This window comes from Juglans microcarpa x Juglans regia, chromosome 2D (genome assembly GCF_004785595.1).
Source record: "Juglans microcarpa x Juglans regia isolate MS1-56 chromosome 2D, Jm3101_v1.0, whole genome shotgun sequence".
Lineage (NCBI taxonomy): Eukaryota > Viridiplantae > Streptophyta > Magnoliopsida > Fagales > Juglandaceae > Juglans > Juglans microcarpa x Juglans regia.
This window is the reverse complement of record NC_054596.1, coordinates 35,242,259-35,268,514: the sequence shown is the minus strand read 5'-3', so window position 1 is coordinate 35,268,514 and position 26,256 is coordinate 35,242,259. Positions and strand designations below refer to the sequence as shown.

Here is a 26,256-nt window from a genome sequence, read left to right as displayed (position 1 = left end):
TACATCATGAGTATAATAAGTACTAATCATGAGACAATCCCAAATGTTGAAATGGGTTTTGTCATCCAAAGAATCAAAATGGGTAGAACCATTTTTTCTTTTTTTTTTTAAAAAAAAAAAAATGAAGATCACTGAGAAGAGATTACTAGATTTCCATCTCTTTCTCTAATTTGTTCCATGAAATTTTGAATTCTTTTCAGTGCAACCTGTAGTGTTTGCTCGCTCATGTTGGCAAAACACACCCTGAACCAACCTGGTTCAGAACAATGGCAAGAAGATCCTGGAGATATATTTAGTTTCACTTCATGCAGCATAGGGTTCCAAAGAGCCAATTCACCTTCCCTTGTTTGGTTCTGCAACAATGGGCTTAGATTCATCCAGCAAAACAACCCTGCATTTCCTTTCAAACACTCAATCCCAGAGCTCCTTAGGCCTTCAATGATCATTTCATACCTCTTCCTTAGTCTCTCTCGGTTTGTCTTTATGTAATTCTCTGTGAACTTCTTGTCAGACAACATGGAGGCCAGGAGATGTTGTGTTTGAGAAGAAATTAAGGTGAAGCTCGACATCCTCCTTGCTGTAGTCACAACCTTGTCGTTGTAGGAATATATTGTCCCAACTCTAAAACCTGGAAGGCCGAGGTCTTTGGAAAGACTATAAACAATGTGTACTCTCTCTGAATCCTTGTATTGACGGGCTTCAAGGACTTCAGCAACGCTTATGAATTCAGACGATGAGAAAACGGATCCTGAGTAGATTTCATCAGAGACAAGATGGATGTTCTTGCGAGTGACAAAGTCAAGAATCTCTTCAAGAGTTGACCGTTGGATTGTTGCTCCTAATGGGTTTGAAGGGTTTGTGATTAGCACCCCTCTCACTTTGATGTTCATGGCTTCTGCATCATTATATGCAGCTTCTAAAGCTTGTGGAGTGATCTGAAAATTGTTTGAGCTGTGGCAGTGAATTGGTACAATTTTTACACCCGTCCTCCACCTTAAATCTCTATCAAATCTGGAATAATAGAATCATAAATTGACATTAGTTCAACAAAATGGACATGATAACACATGATCTGATGAACTTGAAAGTGATGAGAAGTTTCATGAGGCAGGATATATAACTTTTTCTTACCCTGGATAGTATGGGGTTGGAACAAGCAAAGCATCTCCAGGATCTGCCAGAATGAAGGTCAACAGCTCATTAGCAGCAGTCGCACCCGCAGTCAGGACTACTCTTTCAGAGTCGAATTTTGCTCTCCCCCCTCTTATTTGTTCCATAAAACTTGCCATTGCCTTTCTGAATGATTGAAGTCCATGGTAATCTTGAAACAAAGCATTCTCTCTAAAGCCAGAGACACCTTTTCCCCAGCTAGAGGCTTCTGCATGCTTTTCTAGGTACTCTTCCAACAAGTCAAATGAAACCTGTTTAAGAAACAACAAAGAAAGTTACATGCAAATTCTTTGAAGTGAGGAAGTGAAATCAACAAATTTTCTAATTTTGCTTCTGCACTTTTTATGAAAGCTCTTGCAGATACTCACTTGATTTTCTGCCAGCCCCATCTGTATGACACCCGATGGATTACTAAGTTCATCATAAGGGTTTTCATCGTATGCTTTCCAGCCGGCAAAATACGGGGAGTCTTCCCCATGAGTGTCAGAAACTGCAACTTTTGATAGCCCCACATGAGCAGAAGGTTGCTCAATCTCTATAGCCATAACTAGCTTGTCTTGTAAATAATGAAGCCTCTTTTGCATTTGAGAATTTTGAGTAGAAAGCTGCTATGGCTATGAGAGATAAGAGATAAGAGAAGAGTGCTGAAAGCGCTGCTGAATGAAACTTCAGTCTAAGACCCCCTTATATATAGAAAGCCTATGACATAAAAAGGTCCTTCATCAGCTCAGAAAAACAAAATATTAGAGAGAGAGAGAGAGAGAGAGAGAGTGAAATAATATCAATCATTGATTCTGTAGTGTAAGCAAGATCAAACTTTTTTACAGATATACTTGTTATGTATATATGTGACAACTGTTAGCTTGTGTCATCTTGTCAAAGCTTTCTTTGTCCAATCTCCATGAGATCCATACGAATATATATAATGGTGGTTGATGAGGAGTTAAGTTCTGATGACCTGACAAAGATACCAATTTACGCAAGATTAATTAAGATTCTCATGATTTGCTAACAAAATTGTGACAAAGTATAAGCTCCGGGAAGATCTGATGGCCCCACACATGTATTAATTCCAAACAACAAAATTTATAACCTCAATCGGGTTTTGAGGAATATTGCAGGCCCGCGCTGTGTTCTCGTGATCTAGTATCGTTTACAAGATTTGATTTGTTCTTGATCAGTTGCAGTACTTTCTTATAATGTTCTAATTATATACAAGATTATAGATCATCATCCATAAATATTCCGCCTTAATTAATGAACATGCATGCTATAAACATGGCTTAAATAAGTTACACATATATAATATAATACGTACGTAGATTTTATGTTGAAGACTGTAATGCTATGTGTGTGCATGCAGTATACAGCCTATACAAGAGTATAGATATTTGTCAAGATTGTGTCGTTTTTGTGGAATATTAAACAACATTCAGAACCCAAAAAAAGATGAATGCATTAAGATAAACTAATAATGAGGAGAATATGCTGCAATATTAGATCGATCGATCAACGACGTGGGGCTCAAGATATATCATGGATATCCATGTGCAAGTACTCAACGGCATGAGATTTGCATTAATATTGATAGATATTGAATCCAATCAGCCTAGTGAGAGAAAGAGAACGTGAATGGATTGATTATGACGACTGTTCGGCGACTTTCGGCCTGTAAGGGAGGGACAAGTATCAATCGAAGGTCTTCAACAGATATGGGATTTCAATATTATATCATTTTTCTTATGATCACTTTTTGTTTTAAATTTTCAAAACGGCAGCATTATCATGGGCACGAAATTACAGTACTATATATATATATATATATATATATATATATATATATATATATCTTTTCTTACTGGAAGGCCCTTTTTTAACTCTCCATGTTAAAATTAAAGAAGCTGCCCAAATCATTGGTTAGAAAGCCTGTAGTTGTTGGAATATTAAAATATAACCTCATGATGCTTCTTGAGCTTCGGCTTATGGCTAACTAAAGCATTATTGCAGACTAATATGTCTCAGAAAAATGGGGGAAGGACTGTTTTGAAGTTGTCTTTCCCGAAATAAAATAAGACTTGGATTGCCAAAAGGATAATCAAGCAGTTCTATTCACAGTTTCTTCCATCTATAGTCAATGATGTGGGAGAGTGGGGGATCACCAAATTAAACTGGCTTTTTTTCAGCCATCAAAAGCTCTTAAATATATATATATATAATATATATAATCATATAGTTAATGAATAAGTTAAGTGTGTTAGGTAGCTAGGGAAAGCAATCTCATCACGCAAATTAAGCTCATTGCCGAGAAAGTCAGGTGTTTGTCATGTCCAAACTCCAAGTGGATTCCAACTGCGAGGGAGCTAGCTAGCTAGCTTCTAGGGAGAATGTCATGGGAAGCACCCTTGACATTAAGAATTGCACATATAGATGAACATGACAGGCCAATTAATGCATGGCTTTATAGGGATCGAGCTGCTTACAAGTGTCCTTCAGGAATGCGTCTTTTTCCCAACATAAAGTACTGTTCTAAACCAAAACCGGAAAATGAAATCACGGGGCGGCTTACAAAAGGTTAAGATGTGAGCATTTTCTTTATTATTGTCAACACCCCAGCTGCTAGCTCACCAATGTCAACTTGTTGGAAAGTACTTCCGGGCCAAGATTACTATGTCACTGCTTGTTGTTCAAATGGACTACAAGCAAAAAGAATGTGTTTTTTGTCTTAATTAATTTGCATATGCATATATATTACCACCTGCATGCAGAATTGCCATGGAAGAATATGCAGAGTAGTACTGCAATATTTACATTTGATTATCACAAGTACTCATCAATGCAATGAATTAGTTAGCTAGGCTTCCCCATATTCCGGTATATATCCATTTGGATCTTCACAATACATGAGTTTGAAATTAGTAGTACTACGAACTAATGTACATGGATAATGCTTGATAAAATGAGGTAAGATAATGCAGTGGGGTACGTAGTACTTTCCTATAATATTTTGCAGGCAAAGGTAAACTGGCATATTGTTTGTATCCGAAGGTGTAATGAGCATGAATCTGGTGGGAAAGATATAATACCAATTGCAAGATGCCACGTGGAAATTAAAGATTATATTGATCATGCTAGCTAGGACCATGCCAATGAGATAGAACTTCGGAATATTGGGTAGGTCAGATGTTAATGTACTGAGTACTCTTGGTCTATTGGCCATAGGCATGAGGTTTGTAATGCAATTTGCCTTCTCTCTCACCCGCTCCCTATCTTTCATGAGCTTCTTTAATATATTCAACGCGGCATACATACATATACATATATATATATATATATATATATATATATATGCTGAAAGTTTATATATTTATAGTGATGATTCTTAGCGTGTTTGTAGAAACACGTTTTGAGAATCCCATCGGATCCATGCAATGACCTTTGAGGTAGGCAGTACTGCCTGCTGGTGTTCACAGATGCCTTAGCAGAAACTCCCCAATAATTGTCTTTATATTAGAAATTTCATGCAGCTCTTCCAAAATGTCATGTACTTTTCCATATAGTACTATGCTTGATCTGCATATATATATATATATATATATATCTATCTATACACACATATATACATATATACGTGGCACCAAAAGATGTTTTTGTCCTTAATTTCTTAATATTGAGGCTGCAGTTGTAAAGCATTAAGTGTGATCCACCGGCTTCCACATAAGCTAGTTTGACTACCAACTACAGATCATGACCATTCAAAATCAATTTATATAATTCCTTTCTGCACTTATATTTTAGCTTTTTTTCTCATCCACTTGCACTTTTTGATTCCTTTGTTTTTAATTGTCAGTGAGCTTTAAAAACCAGTGTTTCTACTTTCTATGTATGCGCCAAGAATAACCTTTTTGTGGAGAAGTGTCTGCTTCTACCCGGCCCAAACCATGTGCCTAACCCCACACCATGACCACTCAAAGACTCTCCCTCGATCAAAAATATAAGTGTATATATATTTACATTATTGGTTGAATTATAAGTTTATCGTGACTAATTAATATTTTCATTTTTTTAATCCCTTTAAATATTTTTAAAAAAATTACAAACTCATTAAAAAATACTTCATTATAAACCATTAAGTTAAAAAAAAAAAAAAAACAAAAAACAAAAAAACACAATTCGGTACGTAGAAATTCTCGATACGCATCCTCAGTGGCTTTATCATATTCCTTATAAGTGTTGTCTTCACTACGTGCTCTTATCCAAGGTTAATGTGAAGTAAGAGATCAATTTCTCGACCGCGCTACAAGTACTTATTCATAATCGGTACAACGGCCTCATCTATTGCAGCCATCACTCACATGCATCTAGTAGTAGAAACTTTGGGGAGTCTGATCTCGATTAAGAGACTGCTAGTTTCATTTGGTTATATAGATTAGATGAGATGATAGTTAAAAGTTAAATAAAATATTGTTAGAATATATAACTTTTTTAATATTATTTTTATTTTGAAATTTGAAAAAATAGAATTGTTTATTGCATTTTATGTGGGAGTTTAGAAAAATTGTAATGATTAGATGTGATGAGATGAAATGATTTATATAACATTCTATTGACCAAGAGAGCATGCATATGATCACGATATGATCTATTAGGTGAGATTTGGATAGTGAGATGAGATGAGATGGTTTTAGATGAAAATTGTAAATTGAATAAAATATTTTAGAATATTATTTTTTAATATTATTATTGTTTTAGGATTTGAAAAAGTTGAGTTGTTTATTATATTTTGTGTGAAAATTTAAAATAATTGTAATGATAAGATGAGATGAATTTGAGTAATTCTTGAATCCAAACCGAGGTTTTAACTTCTCCTCCCTATCTTTTCTTTTTACAATTTTAGAACATTCAACACTTAGATCTTAATGCGTTGGAGTGATTGCAAGAGAGCCTCAACTCCAATCATGTATACCTAATAATTTGTACGTACCTTGGAAGATTGTAATAAAATAATTAATTATTTGCCACTAAAAAATGACCAATTAATAATATCATACTTAAAATAGCCTCTTGTACTCCCTAAATTGTGATCCAAGAACATCTCACACAGGCCAAGAGATAGGATTAATTTTAATTATAAAAGATCAGGGGCATGCATGGTTTCAATTTGATCCAAAATAATCATTTTATTTCTTTACCCATGCATGCATTATATATATATATATATATATATATATATATATATATATCCTGTTTGGCATTAATTTCATTTTCTAATTGGCCTTTTTAATTATATAGATTCTAGTGTAATCCAGCTCCTCGCCAACCAGGCTTATGATAGCTAGGCACTACGCTAGCTCAGTGTTCCAATCATTTAAGATGGCTAGCTTACGTACGTTGGAACTCATATATATATATATATATATATATATATATATATATGTGCAGTACTACTACTTTGTTTAGTAATAAGACCTCAGACAAATTAGACCTCGTAAATTCAAACACATGAATATGATGCCTCATGCACACATCATGTCTTAAAACGAAAAGGAAAATACAACAAACATGATGACTTTTTCTAATATTAATTGTGCAAGGAAGTACTACTAACTCATGCATGATATCACCATCATCATGATCATCTTCCCCGCCTGAAAATCAGCACTTGGAATCTTCGAGTGAGACCTCAAAAGCCATTGGAGGCCGTAATTAATTGTATAGATTGCTTGCTGGTGAGGGAAACATAAGATGTAGTTTATATATAAGATTGTGATCATGTAATATATCATGATCATTTAATATATTAAGAAAGTCTACAACTATATGAGTTTTGGGTCGGATAATCATGTAATTAATATCAACTTCTGACTGTTGGGATCGATTAATATAACAAATCAGAAATAGTACTACTTATTCTTCATTTAAATTTTATCATTTTTATTCACGCATGTAACTTGTTGACGCGACATATTTTATGACTTTATAGGTTAATCACTCAAATTATCAATAATTTTAAATATGTTACATCAACAAAAGTGTTCGAGATGACAAAATTTAAAATGAAATACAACATCACGCAAGATGAAATTCAAATTGAGGTCTAGATCGATAGACCAGACAAGTATCGTGTCGCCCTCGACCTCCACGTATGATTTGGAGGGAATCGTGATGTTGAGGTGCTGACCTCACGGATCACACATCCCAAGCATAACGTGAACGCAAGTATCTACGAGCATGCAACTAAAAGTGTACAGTTATAAATGCAGAGGAGAAATAAAAAGGGCAATCTGAATAGATAATAGTACCAAAAATTCAAATTACAAATTCTAGCAAAATAATCAATGAATTAATCCAACTAGATAAGAAGTAAATGCTACATCAAGCTGCATAAGGGAAAAGTTCTTAGGTCTTCACTCCTTAGGTGGGGCCGATCTTCCAAGCTCATGATCGTCCTCTGCATCAAAATGATCCTTCGTGGAATCGCAAGTGGGAACACCACAGTGAGATTTCGCAATCTCAGTAAGTAAAACAGATAGAATGACACATAAAAATACAAACACGAAAAAAAAGACATATCACATCATTTGAAAAAATAAGAGATTTACCAAAATTGCACAAAGCTAATATCATTCTCAACAATTTACAAAAAATGTCACGCACGCCATATAAACATTTCCATTCATTTAATTATTGTATGCACCATGGTCTCCCTTAAGGATCATCCGCACATCCTGGTTTCCTTTGTTACATCACGGGTAACGACCTTGCATGTGAATTCGCAATGAGTAATGTCCAGCTCCGTACCCAACGCGTACGTGACTAGACATCCTTTAACCTTTGCCAGCAGAGAGGCCATAACATCAGCACAAGAGCGTTACTATCTCGTCAGAGCTTGTTGTCGCTCGACGATAGCGCATGAGACGTCACTTAGTTTTACACGCTATCGAGTGATCAGAGGAGATTCACCGATATAATGCTCCATCTCAACGTCGTCATTTTTTATGGGTGTAATACACACACACCCATAAAAAAATGCTTTTAATCTTTTGACACCAAAACACAGTTTTTTTTTTTTATTTAACAGCACAACCATAGAACAAAGCATAACTAATGAAATCATGACAAATAATAACAATTAAAATGCAGATGCATGACGGGCAATTATTGGATGACATGGCAATAGGTATAACAAACAATGACAGAGCAACACACAGATTCACAAATTACAACTACATGCGATTCCCAACACTTCACCTGGCCCACGAGCATCACTTCCAATCTTCCAACACCACCAACAGTATTATATCCCAACACTCCACAGGGCCCTCGGCCACTTAACCAACCACAACCAGACTGCAACAAACACAGTTTAACACTTTATTCCGCGTTAGTATTTCAAGGGTCAGCCTAGGGTTTTACTTACCTAAGCGGAAGGGAAATTTTTGAATGATCAAGCGTGATGATTTAAAGTATCCTGCGAGTGTGCGTGTGTGCGCGTTGCTGTGCAGATATGATGCTACCTAAAGATTAATATACAAGGTGAGTGGCATGTGACTTACTATGGTGGTGTCTAGAGGGGCAGAGCACAGCAGCAACATTGGTGGTGCGGTAAAGGTAGTGGCAGACCTGGACACGATAGGGAGATCTATGATTGGGAAAAAAATAAAGGGTGGCAAATTTGATGCAAATGTATGGTGGAGGAAGGGAAACTCGCAACGGCAGGTGATGGAGCAAGGCAGAGCAGTGTTTAAAGTGAGCCTTAGCTCATGGGTTGGGTGAAATCAAGGGAGGAGGAGGTTGAGAAAGGGAAGGGGAAGGCCAGGGGTGGTCGAACATCCACTAGAACACGGCTGGGAGTGGTGGTTCATGGTGGAGCTTGGAGAAAAATCTCTTAAAGGCTACGAAAATGAAGATTAGAGAGAGAGGAAGGCGATGAGACAATATTTGAGAGGAGGAGAGGGTGTTTTGGGATGGTTTTGAAGAGGAAGAGACTTGGCCTATTTATAGGCCGAATGACCCACTTGCGACAAACCTCACCATCGGCGGCAATTGGGCACACTAGGCAGTGCGTGGGGCGCCACAAAGGAGGGGATCACAGTGTCCAGACTCGCGCGCGCGTGTGTGATAGGTGTGACTGACGACGTTCACATGGCCGAAAGAAGCCATTTATAGTGTGTAGATGACTCGACAATGACTGGGGATGACGGGCAATGATCTGGTAGTGGCAGGGAAGGCATGAACCATGCCAACACGTGGAGTTGGCATGGTGATGGACGAGGGTGGTGGCATAGTTGCTGCCTGCCAAGGGAAAAAGACAATGGAAAAAAACAAGAGGGGAGAAAGAAGGTGTGCAGCGCTGGAGGGAAGGGAGGAGGGAGAGAAAGAGATGAAGTTTAGGGTTTTACTTACCTTAGGCCAAAACAACGTAGTTTTGGTGAGGGTAAGAGGTTGGGTTTTTAGACTCTAATTTATGGGCTACACGGGTTGGGCCCAAATTTGCACCCATATCACACTAAAAATAGCCCAACTCACACAAAATAAAAGAATCCACTTCACACAATTAAACCCACTTACCACAATTTGGGCTCTAACCTCACTAAAGAAAAAAATACACACACATGAGCAAGCTTGGGCTTCACTTGTACTGAAACTTTTTCTTCCATGAGCTATTAGCAAAAAGCAATAAGACACCCTTTAGATTTCTTTTTTTTTAATACTCTAAATTAACTCAAAATAATAAAAATGCCTCTAAATATCTGTTTTTTCACAAATTAGAGGGACCAATGCAACCCTGTAGATTCTTCAATGTTATATATATAAGGTCAACTCTACAACTTGTGACTTTTTACGAGTCAAATTGTCTTCCAAGAGTCACCATCTATTTATGCCCTACCAAGGAGGAATAGTACAACCAAAATCATAAAAACACACATGATAGGGTCCAAAGTCGCACCTCTCAGGTGGAGCTAGTGCCCCCTTCCCACACCCCTTGGGAGGGTGTTAGGGACCTCGGTCTAGTCCCTAAACACTATGTTGTCCTCGCCTTGATTCTCCTTGTGATGATCGAAGTGTCTAACCTTCTTGCTTGGCCTTGAGCAAAACGTGGCAATGATGGGACCCTAGGTTAATGGAGGTTTGGTGTTTAGTGATGGAATAGTTTATGATGGTGATGAAAATGGTGATCTAGTTTATGAACTCAAGCAATAGAGTAGTGAGGCATGGCTAGCATAGAGATCCTTGAAGTTGGCGCCACTTGTGATGCAATTAGGGTTTGGATGATGGGTGAGGCTAGGGTTTGGATGGAAGAAGGGTTTCCAAAATTGTAGGAGGCAATCTTGGAGTGATGGGTTTTGGCTATGGCAAGATGGAGTGGATTGACTTGAAGAATAAGTGATTCTAGGAGGATTCCTAGAAACAAGGGATCAAATATGGTAAGAATGACCGGTTGGCTAAATAAGGGGATATTCGGTTATGGAAGGGAATTAGGATTCCTAAAGTTTAGGAAACCCTATAAGGAAAGTGGGAATTTGGCTAAGTCAAGGGGAATGGATGAAGATAAGGATTCCTAAAGTTTAGGAATCCTATTATGGCAAGTAGGGTTTCGACTAGGTCAATGGATGATGGAAGAATGGAATTTATGGGAGGTGGCCGAATATGGTAAGTAGGGTAAACACTATGGTGGTCGAATAATGTATTTGAGGAGATGGAATGGATGCAAGAAAATTTATGAACACAATGGCTAAAAATATGAACACTCAAGAACTTGAATGAACACAAAGATAAACAAATCAACATTGATTCACGAATTGCACAAAGTCGAAAAGAAAACTCATATATTGATAAAATAAATCACACATTCACGAATTGTAAAGTGTGATTCTCTCTTAAGGGATTCACAAATTGCACTCCAAAGAGCCCAAGTGCATATGGACCGAAAAAATGATATCAAGAACAATAGCCGTCATTTAGGAAAATTGTCAAAAGATGTAAATGAAATAATTAAGGATCCTATTTATAGATATTACAAAGTGAAAACCGTTAAAATGTCCATTGGAAAATAATTAAATAAAAATAAATGAAAGCAATAAAATAATCTTGCAAGGGCCATGGTGGCCCGTGGCATGGAATGGCCCATGGGTGGGCTAGTGTGGTTCATGGCCCACAACTGGGCTGGTCTGGCTCATGGTCATTGGGGCAAGGCATGGTGCCGTGCATGGGCCTGTAGGTGGGCACGGCATGGTTATATGCATGGTATGCTGATGGGCATGGCACCATGGCCTGTTGGTGGGCACAACATGGTGTTGTGCGTTGATGCTGCATGGCCCAGGCAGGTGGCCTGGGCGTTGGCTCCGCATGGCCAAGGCAGGTGGCCTAGGCGTTGATGTTGCAAGGCATGAGCTAGTGCAATGCGCTAGATGGTATGCCTGGTGGGCATGCCACTGGCCTTGCCTGTAGAGCACAGGCTAGAGCCGTGCGTTGGATGGCATGCCTACTAAGGCATGCCACTAATCTCGCTGGGTTGCTGCTGTTAGAGCACGCGCATGGGCTTGTGTCGAAGGGGTGCGCGCGCATGGGCGTGCATAGGGGGCGTGCATGGGCATGTGCATGGGTGTGCGCATACTTGGCCGCGCGTTGGGCTGCACGTGGTCACTAAGCTCGCTAGGCATGTGCATGTTGGGCAGCGCGCTGGGCAGTAGCCTCGTTGGGCCTTTCATGCGTGTCAAGGCATGGGCCATGGCACACATGTAGGCTGGCTGTGGGGTTGTCTTGGCATGTCAAGGGTAGTGTCGAGGCGTGGTCTGATGCCACTTTCCTAGGGTTTTGACAGATGGTGCCTTGTACGCGTTGGGGGGAGGGGGGATTGGCCCCTGGTTCAACCATCCCCTGCCATCCATCGCCCACCCACAGTAGAAAACAACCACTAAATTCAAAAAAGTCGAAAAGCAACAACAAATCTATATATCTATCCCTAAAATCCATAGATCTATCATCCAACAACAAATCCAACAAATTAAAAAGTACAAACAATGGCACACGACAAAAAAAAAAATTTAAAATAACCGCCATAACAAACGGAAAGACCACAACTTGAGCAAAGGAACTACGACCATGAAAAACCGACCACGCTTCAAGAACGTTGAAAATGTGGCATGAATCATTGATGATTTGAGTGTGGAGAGGAAAATTAGGAGGAGGAGAAGAAGAAGAAAAGGAGGAGGAAGAGAGAATGGCGGACTCGCAGAGAGAGAAAGAAGCGAGGAAAAGAGACTGGAGAGGAGTGAAGACGATAAAGGGAGAGAGAGAGAGAAGATATGAGAAGTGGGCTGGGGGCTAAGTTTTTTTTTATATACTAATTCATAAATATAAAATGATGTGTATATATATATATGCATGAGAGTTAATTTATATATATATGTATATGTATATATATAATTATATATAGTAATTGGACTGGGTTGGGGCGGGGTATAATGCAAGCAGGCCTAGGCCTAGCCTGACCCTCACTCCTGCTGCTTCAAATGTTGCACCCTGCATGGTGCGAGCAAGGTAGCCTGTGCCGCCCAAGTAGGGTGACGGGGGCGGTACCTCGCCACCCAAACCTAGTCCAAAATCCGAGTGGAAAGCAACTTACTTGGCTTTTAAAATGTTGAGAGCTTTACAATGCCGTACTCTAGGCCATTTTATGAAGTAATTAATTAATGAGATCCTGAATTGACAAGGAATATACTGATTTATACGTGTTCACATTATACCAATTAACAGATAATACCAAGAGATCCTAACATAACTCAAAAGTCTTTATAGTGTCATTAAGCTTTAAATAGATTATTGGGTGTTCGTAAGAGGAGTTTGGACGATAGAGAAACTCCAAAAAAGTTTACCATTTGCCTCTAACCCATTAAGGCTTCTTCTAAACGATGCCGATCCTCTCCATCTTCTTGCACCAAAATGCTAGATGAGCCAAATGAATCACATGTCAACTTATTCCACACAATTTTATGCAACTAATTAAAAAGAGTGATAATTGTCAACATCCATCTCGGAAGATAGAATCGGTAAGAATCAATTGTGAGTGACAAGTATTGTCGTTCTTCATTTAAAATTTTGTTATCCCGAATCACACTTTCTGATGTAGCACGTTTCAAATTGGTTAAGAAGCCACTTAAAACCACTAGGAGCATTTCATGTAGCATGAAATATAATTAGAAATGACAAGACTTTATAATAAAGACTAATAGAGAGAAAATATACTTAACGAAAATGTGTGAGCACGTGTACAATAAGCTCCTTTCAGAAATAGAATGCACATTTTTGCAGTGCAAGTAATCCTCTTATCCTCTTATCCTAATAATTAATTTTTGAATTATTGATACTTCACGACTTGGACTGGAAATTGAAGGTCAAGATCATAGGGCCTCGGCCCAACAACACATTTCAAATTTCAATACCGTAGAAGACTATTTATACACAAGCTAATATGAACCTATTTATATTAGGGTTGTACACAAACCGGCCGGACCGACTGCCGCCGACGAAGACCGACCGCTGGATTCAGGAACAGGCCGAAATCGACAGAGAACCGGTCAGTCGGCGGTAGAAAATTAAAGAAACCGACGTCGACCGGTTCGATCTGTGTTTCAGACCCGGTCTGAACCGAAGAACCGACCGACGTCATATATATATATATATATTTTAAATATATTTCTTATACAAAACGACGCCATTTCACATGAAACGGCGTCGTTTTGTTCTTAAACCTATGAGCCGTTTGGTCTAAACCAAACAGCGTCGTTTTTGGGTAAGGTTAGAACACTCCCCCCCCCCCCCCCCGGCGCGCGCGCGTTGTTTCTCCTTCTCATTTCTTTCTTCTTCTTCGTGAGCGCCTCCCAGTCCCAGTCCCAGACTCCCTCTCCCCGCCGTCCCCAGACCCAGTGAGTGCCAGACTCCCTCTCCGTCTCTGTCTCCCAGTCCCAGACAGACTCCCTCTCCCTCTCCCGTCGATCCCTCTCTCCTTCCTCGTCGCCGACAACCCACAGCCCTGTCTTCTCTCTCGTCGCCGACAACCCACACGGCCCACATCCCAGTGTAAGTAAAAATTTTAAAATACCGAATCTTAGTTGTTATTGTTAATTTCTTGCTTAGTTGTTAACTTGTTATTGTTAATTTCTTGAAGAATTTTTTGGGAACAAATGATGAATTACCGAATTTTAGTCTCTGTTTTTGCCTTGCTTAGTAAAAATATTGTGGTTTGTGACTGACATTGTGTCGTGTGTGATGGAGCTTATGCCGAAATGAGCTTATGCTGAAGGCCTGAAATGCTTACAGTGTGATAATTTGTGTGTGCGCGTCTATGATAGACTTGTGAGCCATGTTTAGAAATTTTATTTTTTTACCAGTCTTTGAAATTTGAATCAATAAATTTAAAGCATGAATGTGATGAGTGAACTAAACTTAGATAAAAGTCTTAGACTTGTGATGTTTGCTATGTTGCAAACTAGCTGTTGTGATAATGTACGTGATAACATATTAAGTACGTGATGTTTGCTATGTTTTATAATGTACGTGATAACGTATTAAGTATTAACGTGTAACATTTATGTTTTGTTTTATAATTAGATGGATTCTTCGTTGTCTCTGATTGATGTTGATGCATCAACACCAACCATTAACTTGGGAGATGATGTGAGGGAGACCCAGTCATCAAAACCCCATAGTGCCCCTACTAGTTCAACTTGTCCATTACCTAAGAAACGTAAAGGGAAATATCCATCTATTGTTTAGGATCATTTTACGAAGGCGGAATTCGGCTCCACCACGAGTACCCAAGAACATGTGTCCCCTCAGACATCTAGAACCATGAATGATGGTGATGGCAAGCGTGAGACCAAATGATTCTACGAGTGGTATAAAGCATCTTCCGCCATGGGATCTAATATTACCAAAACATAAGTAGATCGATATTTATCAAATGGTTGTGAGGCACTCTCCACATCGTTTGACTTGTTGACTTGGTGGAAAATTAATGAGGCTAACTATCCTATACTCGCGAGGATTGCACGAGACTTATTGGCCATACCTGTTTCCACGGTTGCATCCGAGTTAGCATTTAGTACGGGAGGTCGTGTGCTTGACCCTTTTCGGAGTTCATTGGCTCTGAGAATCGTTGAGGCACTGATTTGTACTCAAAATTGGTTAAAACATCCGGCAACAACCATTGATATCCGGGAGGCTATGGATAATGTGGAGAGCTTCATAGTAGAATCATGTAATATTTTCTTTGTTTTCATTGTAATTTAATTTTAGTATTTTTTATTAATCAAATTCACTAACATTTAATGTTTTATTCTTATTATTAATATTTATTAATGTTTGTATATAGAGTTGGGCACACAATCAAACGTGACAAGTATTGAAGATTGAAGGTTGACGGCTTGAAGTTGAAGTAGCAAGTAGCAACTATCCAATTTGTTGTCATTTAATTATGCTATATTTTTTAGTTGCATTTTGCTATGTATAAGACAATTTGTTTTTTTTTTTGTTTTCTTTTAATATGTATTAACTATTAAGTAATACTAAACATCTAGTGAAGTTATATTTTTTTAATTATGTAATAAGTAGTAAGTAATAATTATTAATTAATATAGTTAGTTAGTAATAGTAGAAAATTATAAATGACATTACTATTAAAATTTAAAATGAAATCAACTCAAAAAAAGCTCAAAAGGATATTGGATAATGAAATGAGAAAAAAAAAGTCTAAAATATTTATTGAATTGGCCCAATTGAGATAGAACAAAGGCCCAAAAAAAGGGCCTAATAAAAAAGCCCAAACTAATCAAACTGACCGGAAACCGGCCGGATTGAAGCCGGCCGGTTTCAGCCCTTAACACTGGTCGGTTTCGATCGGTTTTTATCCCTAATATATGTGTCTCGGTCGGTTTCGGTTTCATGAGAAAACCGAACCGATTAAATCGATTTTCAGGCCTAATTTATGTAGCATTCTATCAAAACGAACATTTACAGCCCAACTATCCATTTAACAGCCCAATCAACCACTTATTACAACACAGCCCAATCAAATAAGCAAGCCCATGTACATATAGGATTTTGACCCATAAAAGTTAAGAAGACCCAAGCCCTGACACCATCATATAACATCTTCCATACAATGGGAATATAATTTAGCCATGTCCATATTTCATTCCCTAAGGTTAGAAACGACTCAACAAGTTAGATTATACGCGACATAATGGTAAAAACATTGCATATTAGTACAAGAGAATTTGTTGTATTTCTAATATTGGATACGATGGTTGCTACAAGCAACCTCTACTTTCACGTTGTTTCATAGGGATATGGTATCACAACAAGACATGTTTTGTAAGAAAGTTGTACTAAAAAGGGGTCCAAGTCTAATTAAGGCCATCTTGGATTTTTTTTTTTTTGAGATCTAGAAAATGAGATAGACAAATATATGATATCATGAGTAAGGCAAAAGAAAGTAATACTGTGTTTTGGCTATAATAAGACAATTATCAACTCATAGTTCTCGACTCTATGAGATTGTAATTAGGACACTAAAGTGTTTCTATCCTAATTTGTTTGCCAGAAGAGTAACGTACTAAATAAAAATGTTATACTATACAAAGGCAATGACTCCATACGATATTAGGGTCTACATGAACACATCGATTCATAGATTCATTGATCTCAATCAAAAAGTAATCAATATAAATAAAAGATGAAATTCAGTTATATAATATTTATTGAAGAGTAATGTTAGGTATAAGCTCCGAACTTGCAAACCCAAATCCTTTAAAAAGGAAATAAAAAAAAAAAAAAAAAGTGAGAATTTCTGGTTATTTGTCTATCTATGTGAGACCATAAAATTCATAAAACAAACTTGAAATCTCTTCATCCAAAACTACCTACCTACCCATTACTGTTTTTAACCAGAGTTAGAAGCAGAAGCGTTCGAATTGAGAGTGACGTGGTACGCGCACGTATATTATTATATAAATATGAAGGCTCGGCTGCGGAAGCAAAGCATTTTGTACTGTGAAGTGTAAACCCTACAGAAAATCCCTAATTTTTGCTCGCAATCAAATGGTTCGCCGAAAGGGCAGCAAATCCGACGCGAATCAGAGCTCGAGCAGCTTCGGCAGCTCGCATCAGCTCCCGAACACTAAGATTCGCTTCGAAGACCCCGAGGATACCACCGAGAGCTCCAACCTCGACGACTCCATGTCCGACCCCGACGGCCATGATCAACCCATTGATGACCCCGCCTGCGACCCTGAAGACGTTTCTATTGTCCAAGACGATGATAAAACGAGTGCCGACTATTACTTCGATTCCTACTCTCACTTCGGTAAGGCTCCAGTACAGTCTTTCGATTTGGTTTCCAAGAAAACTGGGGAAAAGAAAACTGAGAAAAAATGAAGATTTTGAATCTTTCGTATCACGTTTTTTGGTTCGTTTATTGCTGTTTTCTTTGTGGAGGAAGGATTAGGGAAGATAACTGTGATTTTGGGCTGTCTTCCTTCTCTGGGGCAACTCGCGTAGAAAGTGCTTTTGTTGTATTTGAGTGGAATCTTTTGTTTTGTTCACCGCAAGTAATGAAGCATGAACATTTGTTTTTTTTTCTTAACTGACTCCCCCACCCTCCAACATTGATGGCTTGTCATTTCTTTTAATCTAAAATGTAATGAAATTTATTCCATTGCTTGCTTCCATAGTATCTATTTAGATATGCAAGAATTTAGAATGCATATAACCTAACCATATTCCGAGTCTTATGTACGTCTTGGAGGGATGTTTTTATATCTTTCTAGATCCACCCTACAATGTTGGAAGCAGATTCAGAGTTGTTCTGTCTTGTTTTATCTCTTCTTCCTCTGCTACAGGTATTTGCTCCCCCTTATGCGTAGGGGGACTGCCTTCCTTCGGATTCGAAGTACCTAAGTGGTGTTTCACCTCTGTCAATAGTACTTTAACAGATCTAATATGTACACTCTAATGCGAGTTTGAATGGCTATGCAAGGAGCAGCCCCACGCAAGTAATGGCTACAGCCCCACCAAGGCCATTAAAAAAAAAAAACTGTCTTAAAATATGTCTTGCTGTTATGAGCTAAACAAGCTCTACGTCTCCATTTAAGAGCTGACGCAATAGTTGTAGCTCCTTAATGCACTACCCTGACTTGGCAGTTAACCTACCTATGTTTATCTTAGTTCCTGAATTGTATATGTGAGAGTGGTATTTGTAGTTGCTTGTAGTAACATTGCATATGGATGATTGGGTTCGAGAACGGATTCAGGTTGTCTTTTGTTCTGTTCCCTTCGCATTAGTTTATGTCTTGTAAAAGCTTATTTTGGTTTTTATGTGTTTTTGCAGGTATTCATGAAGTAAGTTCACACGATCTGGATGCAGGGTGGTGTTAGATTTCGTTGTTGTGGCTTCCTATTGCTAATACTCTGATTTTTTATTTATTTTTTACCATCCTTATATTGCAGGAGATGTTAAAGGATGTTGTGAGAACTAAGACATATCAAAACGTTATTTATCAAAATAAATTTCTATTCAAGAATAAAGTTGTTCTTGATGTGGGAGCTGGGACAGGGATTTTGTCCTTGTTTTGTGCAAAAGCTGGGGCAGAACACGTTTATGCGGTATTTTTTTTCAGGGTTTTTTGGCTTAAGTTTATTTGTACATTTTGTTTAATAAATCTGTAAAATATGTTGTCTGTGTTTATTTCATCATGTAATTTGGTCACATCTGCTAACATTGTACAACTTTACAAAATTTTCATTTCCAGGTTGAATGCTCCCAAATGGCTGACATGGCAAAAGAGATTGTTGAAGCTAATGGATATTCTAATGGTGATGTTATTGGTGTTGATTTTTTGGTTTTCTTGATCTCTTTTGCTATTTTTTGGAGTTGCAGCTTTATGCATTTACTCATTCCTCATTTCTTGTTGCAGTCATAACAGTTTTGAAGGGAAAAGTCGAAGAAATTGAGCTTCCAGTCTCCAAAGTGGATATAATTATTTCAGAATGGATGGGTTACTTTTTACTGTTTGAGAATATGTTAAACACTGTCCTCTATGCTCGTGATAAATGGCTGGTAAGTTGTGGCTATATTTTAAATTCCAAATTGTCTGCTTCCAATAGATCTAAAAATAGCTGATAATTATGCTAGTGGCTTCATCAATTCCAATCATGTCTCTGTCACTCTAAAGATATTTTGTAATTATTCTAATATTTGACTTCAGAAAAATTTCACCAATGATTCTAAATTTCGCAAAGGGTTATAGCATAACTTTCTTCACAAACTCGAGTATATAAAGGGAAAGTTGTTTCCTGGGAACCTTTCAACCTTGCGGTTCACACACATGGTCTATAATATGCATGTTGCAATGAATATATGTTGTTTGTATGAAGTTTTAATGGCCTTAGAGTTGGAAGTTCTGTTGAAACATGTGAAATTTGGGCTCATATAGATTGAGATCATTCATTTAGTTGTGGACAGAAAACTATGGTGGTGAGAGTTATGAGAGGCATTATCTCTTGCTTTCATATTCTTACAGGCCAACTTCCAAATACTTCATTCATTTGATAACTAAGGTTTCCAAGATGGCAGACTTCATCTTGCATTGTCATGCTTGGCTTAGTGTGCTAGGCTGAAACATGTCTTACTAATGCATGCTGTACCATAGTTTCCATTAAATCTAGGTATAATTTATGAGAACTGATTTAGTTCCCTTTAGTGTGTTGGAAAAGTCTTGATGACATTTGCTCATGCCCTCAGTCCTCTTCTGCATGCTCTATCCATCACATGGTGGACTGTAAACATACCCTAATTAATCAATAGCACTTTTACTTATAGAAAAGATTGATTAATATCACTTCAGTTCCTTGTATTGCTGGTATTTGTGTCCACCTGCTCACCTCCATGGTTATCTTTTGTTATCTGAAAATTATGTATATAGGGATTTTTTTTTCAATCTTCAAAGTGGGGTGGTTTGTGTTAATTCAACCATGCTATAGTTTGTCTATGTCGGGAAGGTGAATTTTATTTGTTTTAATTCTTTACATCCATCCAGGTCGAGGACGGAGTTGTGCTACCTGACAAAACTTCTCTGTACCTGACAGCCATTGAAGATGCAGAGTACAAAGATGACAAGATTGAATGTTAGACTATTGGCAGTTTGCAAATATAAAGCTGATAGTATAGGAGCCATTTTTTATGTCTGAATAGTACAGAAACCTGTTGATTCTCATCTATAGTGTTGGAAAAATTTAAATGCTGTCTTTTACTACCGTAACAGATGGTGCAGTGTAATTTCTTTATGCTTAACTTTTCCCCTTGCCAATTTCATTCTCCAGTTTGGAATAATGTATATGGCTTTGATATGAGCTGCATCAAGAAGCAAGCCTTGATGGAACCCCTTGTTGACACAGTTGATCAGAATCAAATTGTTACCAACTGCCAGCTACTTAAGGTGGGAATCACAGGAACATGCTCAGCCGCAAACATATAAAACACTATTAGATTTTTTGGGCAGTGTATTTAGTTTGCTTTTTGTTGATGCTTTCTCACTGGACCCTCTGAAGCTGTTACTTTGTATTTTGGCTGATGTTAGTTGATTTGCTTCCATTCGTTCAGACGATGGATATCTCCAAGATGGCTCCTGGGGATGCGTCCTTCACGGCTCCCTTCAAGCTTGTAGCAGAACGTGATGATTACATCCATGCTCTTGTAGCATATTTTGATGTATCATTTACTAAGTGCCATAAGTTGACAGGCTTCTCTACAGGTGGTTTTCTTTCTTTTTTCTTTTTTTTTAATTTTAGCTTCTTTATATATTTTTTAGCATGTGGTGATTATGCTCTTTATGGCTTCAAAATAAAAATCGTTTCTTTATGCCTGAGAGTTGGCATGTTCCATTATGCATTTGCTAATGCCCCTAGTATAATAGGTGTTATAAATTCATCGGACTACAGTGTCATGCCAAATTACTGAAGCATTGATTTGATCGAATTTGTATTCATGATACCAATAAGACTTTTTTTCTAGATTGTACGGTCAGCAGCACACTTGTGGTGATGTTAGTTTAACGAGCATGTCTATCTGGACTGTGCTGTTGTCATCAGATGGCATCTTAAAATGCTGCTGCTCTGACAATCTGATCTTCATGATTGAAAGGTTGAAATCAAGTGACCAAAACTTGTGGTTAACTTATTGGGGCTTCGTGTCTACATTTCTCGTTTGTGTTTGTTTATTATGTGATTACATATGCTAGGGGTTTGTGATTACATATGCTAGGTTTCAGTAATACAGGCTTTGGAAACAATCATTCAATATGTTTCTAATAAGTCCGGAATATCACGCAGGTCCAAGATCAAGGGTTACTCATTGGAAGCAAACAGTCCTGTACCTGGAAGATGTGCTGACCATATGTGAAGGTGAAACATTAGTTGGGAACATGACTGTTGCTCAAAACAAGAAAAATCCTCGCGATGTTGATATAATGCTCAAGTATTCCTTGAATGGTCGGCGTTGCGTGGTGTCGAGAATTCAATATTATAAGATGCGCTAGGATTTGGGTTGGCAATTCTTTCCGTTATAGAAGAACTTGAGAAAGTGTTGGGTTAGAGATCGTTGCACTTCTCACTAAGAACGGTTCAAAAGTGGGGCTAGTTTTCATCAGGAAGAGCAACTTCTCGGTAATTTCAGATTCCAAAGGATAATAGTGTGATACATAACGCTAAAAAATTTTGGAATTTCATTTGTATTCACTGCTGCTCAATTAATTTGTCACTTTTCCGTCTGATTGATGCAAGTTATATTGTGTTTGCACTGTGTTTAGAATCTCTAAATTCCCTGTCACCAAAAAAATGTCATTGTTTGAGATGTAGGAGTGCACCACATCAATGTGAAGAAGCTTCGTCATCATTTATAGGCTGTATGACAGAATTACTTTTTTCTTTCTTTTTTTCAGAAAAAGCACTTAATTTTGCTCCGGTGATCATTACAATGGCATAATTCTGTGTTGTAGTAGAAATTAACAAGCCTAATTTCAAAAAGGTTGCCCCTTCAGCGAGAAAATAACTAACAGATTGATGATATAAAGGGAAAGGTTCCATAATATGGGCTTTAATCTGTTCTCAAATTCCTACCCAAACGTCACATTTTCTGTTTTACTCGTCAAAATAAGTCAAAAAAAAAAAAAAAAAACTCGAACGAACAAAATCGTGCAGATCCATGCTTTTTCTGTAATGGTGTGTGATTAGGAGAGAGCTAAAGATCTGATTTGCTGGACTTTGAATTCTTTGAACCTGCTGTTTTCATTTCTGTCCACCACTTCCTCACCCGGTTGTTGACTTTGTATGCATGTTTCTTTAATGAGTCCCTTGCGTCTGTGATTCCTTTGGTGATCTTTTGTCTCCAATCAACCTTTGTATTCTTTTTCTCCCTCAGAACTTTTCCCTGTTTAAAAGGATTGTTTTACCTTTTAGTGAAAAGATATAACATATTCTCACAAACCAGAATCAAAGATGTGACTTTCATATTACCAATTTTGAGGGGAAGTTTTCGTCATCATCGTCGTCCTCGTCCTCGTCATCTTCCTCACCAAATTTATTCATGTTCATCAACTCATCCCTCGAGTACATTTTCATGCCAGGTGCTCCTGGCATACCCTGAAGCACAGAGAAGCAGAATAAAGGCCAAATCCAGCTTATAAAGAAGGCAGATGTTATAGAGCAATGCCAAAATGATCACCTCCATAGATTTCATTATCTTTTCCATTTCTGCCTCTTTGGATGACTTGGGCACAAAAGGTTCTCCTGGAGTCCTATCCTGTACAACAGTAAGAAGATAATTTAGTGCTATACTGAATTTAAGCTTTAATCAAATGTATAAAACCACTCTTCTCGTTAACAATCTCACACTACTTGATAGCCAACTAGTTGAATTATCTAATGATGGGACGAGTTTCTTCACGTCCATTCCAAGACATACACGTTCCCAAGTAATGGGAACTTTGGGCAGAATGAACTTGTTCAGATATGATACAAAAATGTATGGTCACATGTTAATGCAAAGCTATTCAGGGCTTTATTGCCAATCAGAAAGAAGATAAAATGTTCAGAGATTTGACTTCTAAGCAAAAGTTATGCTCCGTCTATGAAGGACCTCATTAGGACTTCCATATTTTCTTTGTTTGGAGGTACAAAGGCATCATCTTTGGAAACCATTGTCACTAAAAGGTATTCCTCTTTTTTCATAACAGTACTTATGAGGTGCATAGGCCACATATTTAGTGGAAAATACATATAGGAGTTGGATAGCAACGCTGTTGCTATCTGCAGTTTATGTGCATGTATATGTAAGAGTCATGCAGAGCAACTTGCTTAAGACCAGAATCATCCAGACTTAATTGATGTATACAATCTATTCCAAGACAACCAGTTTTTGTTTTTGGCTCCAAAAGCTCCAAATCATCGCATATTGAGGATATAAATCATGAAAGCAATCGAATGATCACGGGGTTGAAAGGAAAGAAAGCACCAAGATTGAGCCATTTCACATGATTTAGTGAAGAAGGGATGAAAGGTGGTCTACATAAATACTTAGGTGGTCTACATAAACAAGTTGCCTACAAGATCAGTTACAGAATGCAGTTACCTTAGGAACTGGAGGTGGCTTGGTACTGCATGCTTTAGAAAGGTCTTTACATAAAAAGTTAACCAATGAATCAAGTTGTGGCTTGGAGCTATATAGATATTCAGCAACATCAGTATCAGAATATCCCATGACCTGCAAAATCCACAAACAGTGATTTGATCATAATGCGAAGTGTGGCATCCAAAATAATGTAAAAAGAGCCAAAAACCAAACAGAATCTTCTGGACAGTGACACAATCCACATGACTGCCACAATTTAGAAGATGTTAAACATCCCATTTAGCTTTACTTGGCAGTATCTTAACCTGTGACCTCACCCAAACACCACATCAAACTCAAGTCCACCTTTGCACCACCTGGGCAAGATCCAGGGGCAGACAACTTGGTGCCAAGAATTCCATTAGATTTTAACATAGGACCTCTCTCATACTATTCAAAATTTACAAATTTAAATGGTAAACCAAATTAAAAAAAAAAAAAAAAAATTAGCCAGTTTTGTCCATATTATAGCTACTTACTTGAAAAAGAACTTCGTTGCCAATATAGAGTTACATTATAATAAGCAGACCAAGACATAAAATAATGCATATCAAGAGGCAAAATCTCACCTCTTGGCAAGCCCGCTCAATTGTTTTGCACTCTGAATTGCATTGTCCTTCAGAGTCTTGTTCCACCAGCTGAAAAGAGACGAAAATAAATGAGTAGCCAATTCAGGCATTGAAACTCAAAATTATGTTTTAGGTTGCCCAGAAAAGTAGAAATACATCAATACAAACTGGACTTATCATAAAGAAATTGTAAACTCATTTACAATCCTACCAAACACCAACTCCATAACTTCTATCAACAGTAATAATTGACAAAACCTAACTCAAAATACAAAATTCCAAATACGCAATTCATCAAACAGCTCCAAAAACAAACCCAGATACTAAATTCTTCTTACCTCCAACTTATTTCCTTGTTCCACAACATCTATCTGTAAAATCCAATCCGCTTCAGCTTTCTTCAGATTGCAAACATTCTCCGCTATCTCAATTATTTGATACTCTGAGATCTGATGACAGATACACAAGATACAACAAAACCACAGTGAAATTCAATGAAGGATTACCCACTTCTAAAATAAGCATATCGAAGGGAAGACGAGGGAAACCCAGATGACAAAAACAATAAAAGTACCTTCTTGGGAGCGATCTCAGCTTGCTTCTTCTGGACCTGGTGGTACAACTGCGCTGCGAGCTTTTCACAGACCTGGCATCTGATGTAAGGAATGTCTTCCTTCCTAGCAACCGTCGCTGGTTTCTTGGAACAATGAGAGACAGGAATCCATGCTGAGACTAGCAGAACATAGATTCCAACGAAAAGCAGAGACTTCAAATTAGCCATCACAGACGATCTCCCTCTTCAGACTCCGAAAAGAACAAGAACACCCAACGAACAGTTAGCGGGAAAATTTTGTCAAATCTGCTGATACCCAATTTGAGATCTTTATAGAACAAATTTCACAAGTTTACAAATTGCACCGTGCCTCTCTCGCTCTGTGTCCCCCTCAGCTTACGTTTGGCTACGTGGACTGGAAAACACACTCGTTTCGCTGTTTACTCGTTTCCCATTGGATCCCTAGAGCCACGTAAAGTAGCTTCTACCAATAGAGTGCCAGATACCACGTGTTCAGCGTTCGTGAAAAATACGAATGTCCCTTTCCGTGTCGTTTGATACAGTCGAGAGTTCAAGTTTAGATATTAATTTATATTTTAATCTTGTTGTATTTATATTTTAAATTTAAATTAATATTATTTTTAATAAAATTTATTTTCTAGTTAATCATATTGAATTAATGCGTATATTAGTATTCAGAATCGTTTATAGTTAGATTTTTTTTTTTTTTATATTAAAGAGCATATAACCCACGCAACGTGCATACTGATTATTTATGCGAAAATTTATAAATTTATATTTAAATGAGTAGTATTATTTAAAGGTCTTTATATTACATAATATTTAAATTTAATTTGTAAGATTTAAAATTTTAAAATTTATCTTTAAAATTAAATTATATTACGTAGATAATATGTGGTGTAAAGACTTTTAAATAAAATTATTCTATTTAAATATAAACTATACATAACTATTATTACACTATTCAAAATTAATAATTATAATAATTAGTCAATATATAAATACGTGAAAAACGTTAAAAATTATATGTCTATTTTAAATGAAGAGTGCGTATATTGTATTTAAAGCTTTGAGTGAATAATTAAGCAGGTTTGTGAGTAAAAACTGTTAAACTATACATAAACCAATACTTTTTATCAGTGTTTTAAATTTCGTACCGTACCGGCCGGTACGATTGAAATTTTTCATTTCGACTGTCAGGCCGGTACATGTACTATAGC

At 37.5% G+C, this 26,256-nt stretch overlaps 3 protein-coding genes across 3 annotated transcripts; 1 reads left to right on the top strand and 2 right to left on the bottom strand.

Moving 5' to 3' along the window:
• Window positions 1-1,794, bottom strand: LOC121250478 (1-aminocyclopropane-1-carboxylate synthase 7-like). Its single transcript, XM_041149607.1, has 3 exons — window positions 1,539-1,794; window positions 1,132-1,421; window positions 1-1,011 (listed from the first exon to the last, which is right to left on the bottom strand). Exons 1-3 carry the CDS (start codon window positions 1,752-1,754, stop codon window positions 129-131), a joined length of 1,389 nt encoding a protein of 462 aa, XP_041005541.1. The 5' UTR covers window positions 1,755-1,794; the 3' UTR covers window positions 1-128.
• Window positions 1,795-17,194: 15,400 nt separating this feature from the next.
• Window positions 17,195-22,374, top strand: LOC121250023 (probable protein arginine N-methyltransferase 1). The gene is made up of 9 exons (XM_041148933.1): window positions 17,195-17,536; window positions 18,560-18,570; window positions 18,679-18,834; window positions 18,981-19,044; window positions 19,146-19,288; window positions 20,268-20,355; window positions 20,551-20,666; window positions 20,831-20,981; window positions 21,559-22,374. Exons 1-9 carry the CDS (start codon window positions 17,272-17,274, stop codon window positions 21,762-21,764), a joined length of 1,200 nt encoding a protein of 399 aa, XP_041004867.1. The 5' UTR covers window positions 17,195-17,271; the 3' UTR covers window positions 21,765-22,374.
• Window positions 22,274-25,371, bottom strand: LOC121250024. The gene is made up of 7 exons (XM_041148934.1): window positions 25,037-25,371; window positions 24,801-24,911; window positions 24,463-24,531; window positions 23,855-23,986; window positions 22,949-23,026; window positions 22,741-22,866; window positions 22,274-22,654 (listed from the first exon to the last, which is right to left on the bottom strand). The coding sequence occupies exons 1-7, from the start codon at window positions 25,241-25,243 to the stop codon at window positions 22,466-22,468; spliced, it is 912 nt and encodes a 303-aa protein (XP_041004868.1). The 5' UTR covers window positions 25,244-25,371; the 3' UTR covers window positions 22,274-22,465.
• Window positions 25,372-26,256: the final 885 nt, after the last annotated feature.

Coding starts and splice junctions, on each gene's coding strand:
- LOC121250478 (XM_041149607.1), bottom strand. CDS start 1,754: ATGCAAAAGAGGCTTCATTATTTACAAGACAAGCTAGTTATGGCTATA. Junction 1,422..1,538: donor TGGGGCTGGCAGAAAATCAA/GTGAGTATCTGC, acceptor TTTCTTAAACAG/GTTTCATTTGACTTGTTGGA. Junction 1,012..1,131: donor CCAACCCCATACTATCCAGG/GTAAGAAAAAGT, acceptor CTATTATTCCAG/ATTTGATAGAGATTTAAGGT.
- LOC121250023 (XM_041148933.1), top strand. CDS start 17,272: ATGGTTCGCCGAAAGGGCAGCAAATCCGACGCGAATCAGAGCTCGAGC. Junction 18,835..18,980: donor GGGCAGAACACGTTTATGCG/GTATTTTTTTTC, acceptor TTTCATTTCCAG/GTTGAATGCTCCCAAATGGC. Junction 20,356..20,550: donor CAAAGATGACAAGATTGAAT/GTTAGACTATTG, acceptor TTCATTCTCCAG/TTTGGAATAATGTATATGGC.
- LOC121250024 (XM_041148934.1), bottom strand. CDS start 25,243: ATGGCTAATTTGAAGTCTCTGCTTTTCGTTGGAATCTATGTTCTGCTA. Junction 24,532..24,800: donor AACAAGGAAATAAGTTGGAG/GTAAGAAGAATT, acceptor GTCTCTTTTCAG/CTGGTGGAACAAGACTCTGA. Junction 22,655..22,740: donor AAAACTTCCCCTCAAAATTG/GTAATATGAAAG, acceptor CCTTTTAAACAG/GGAAAAGTTCTGAGGGAGAA.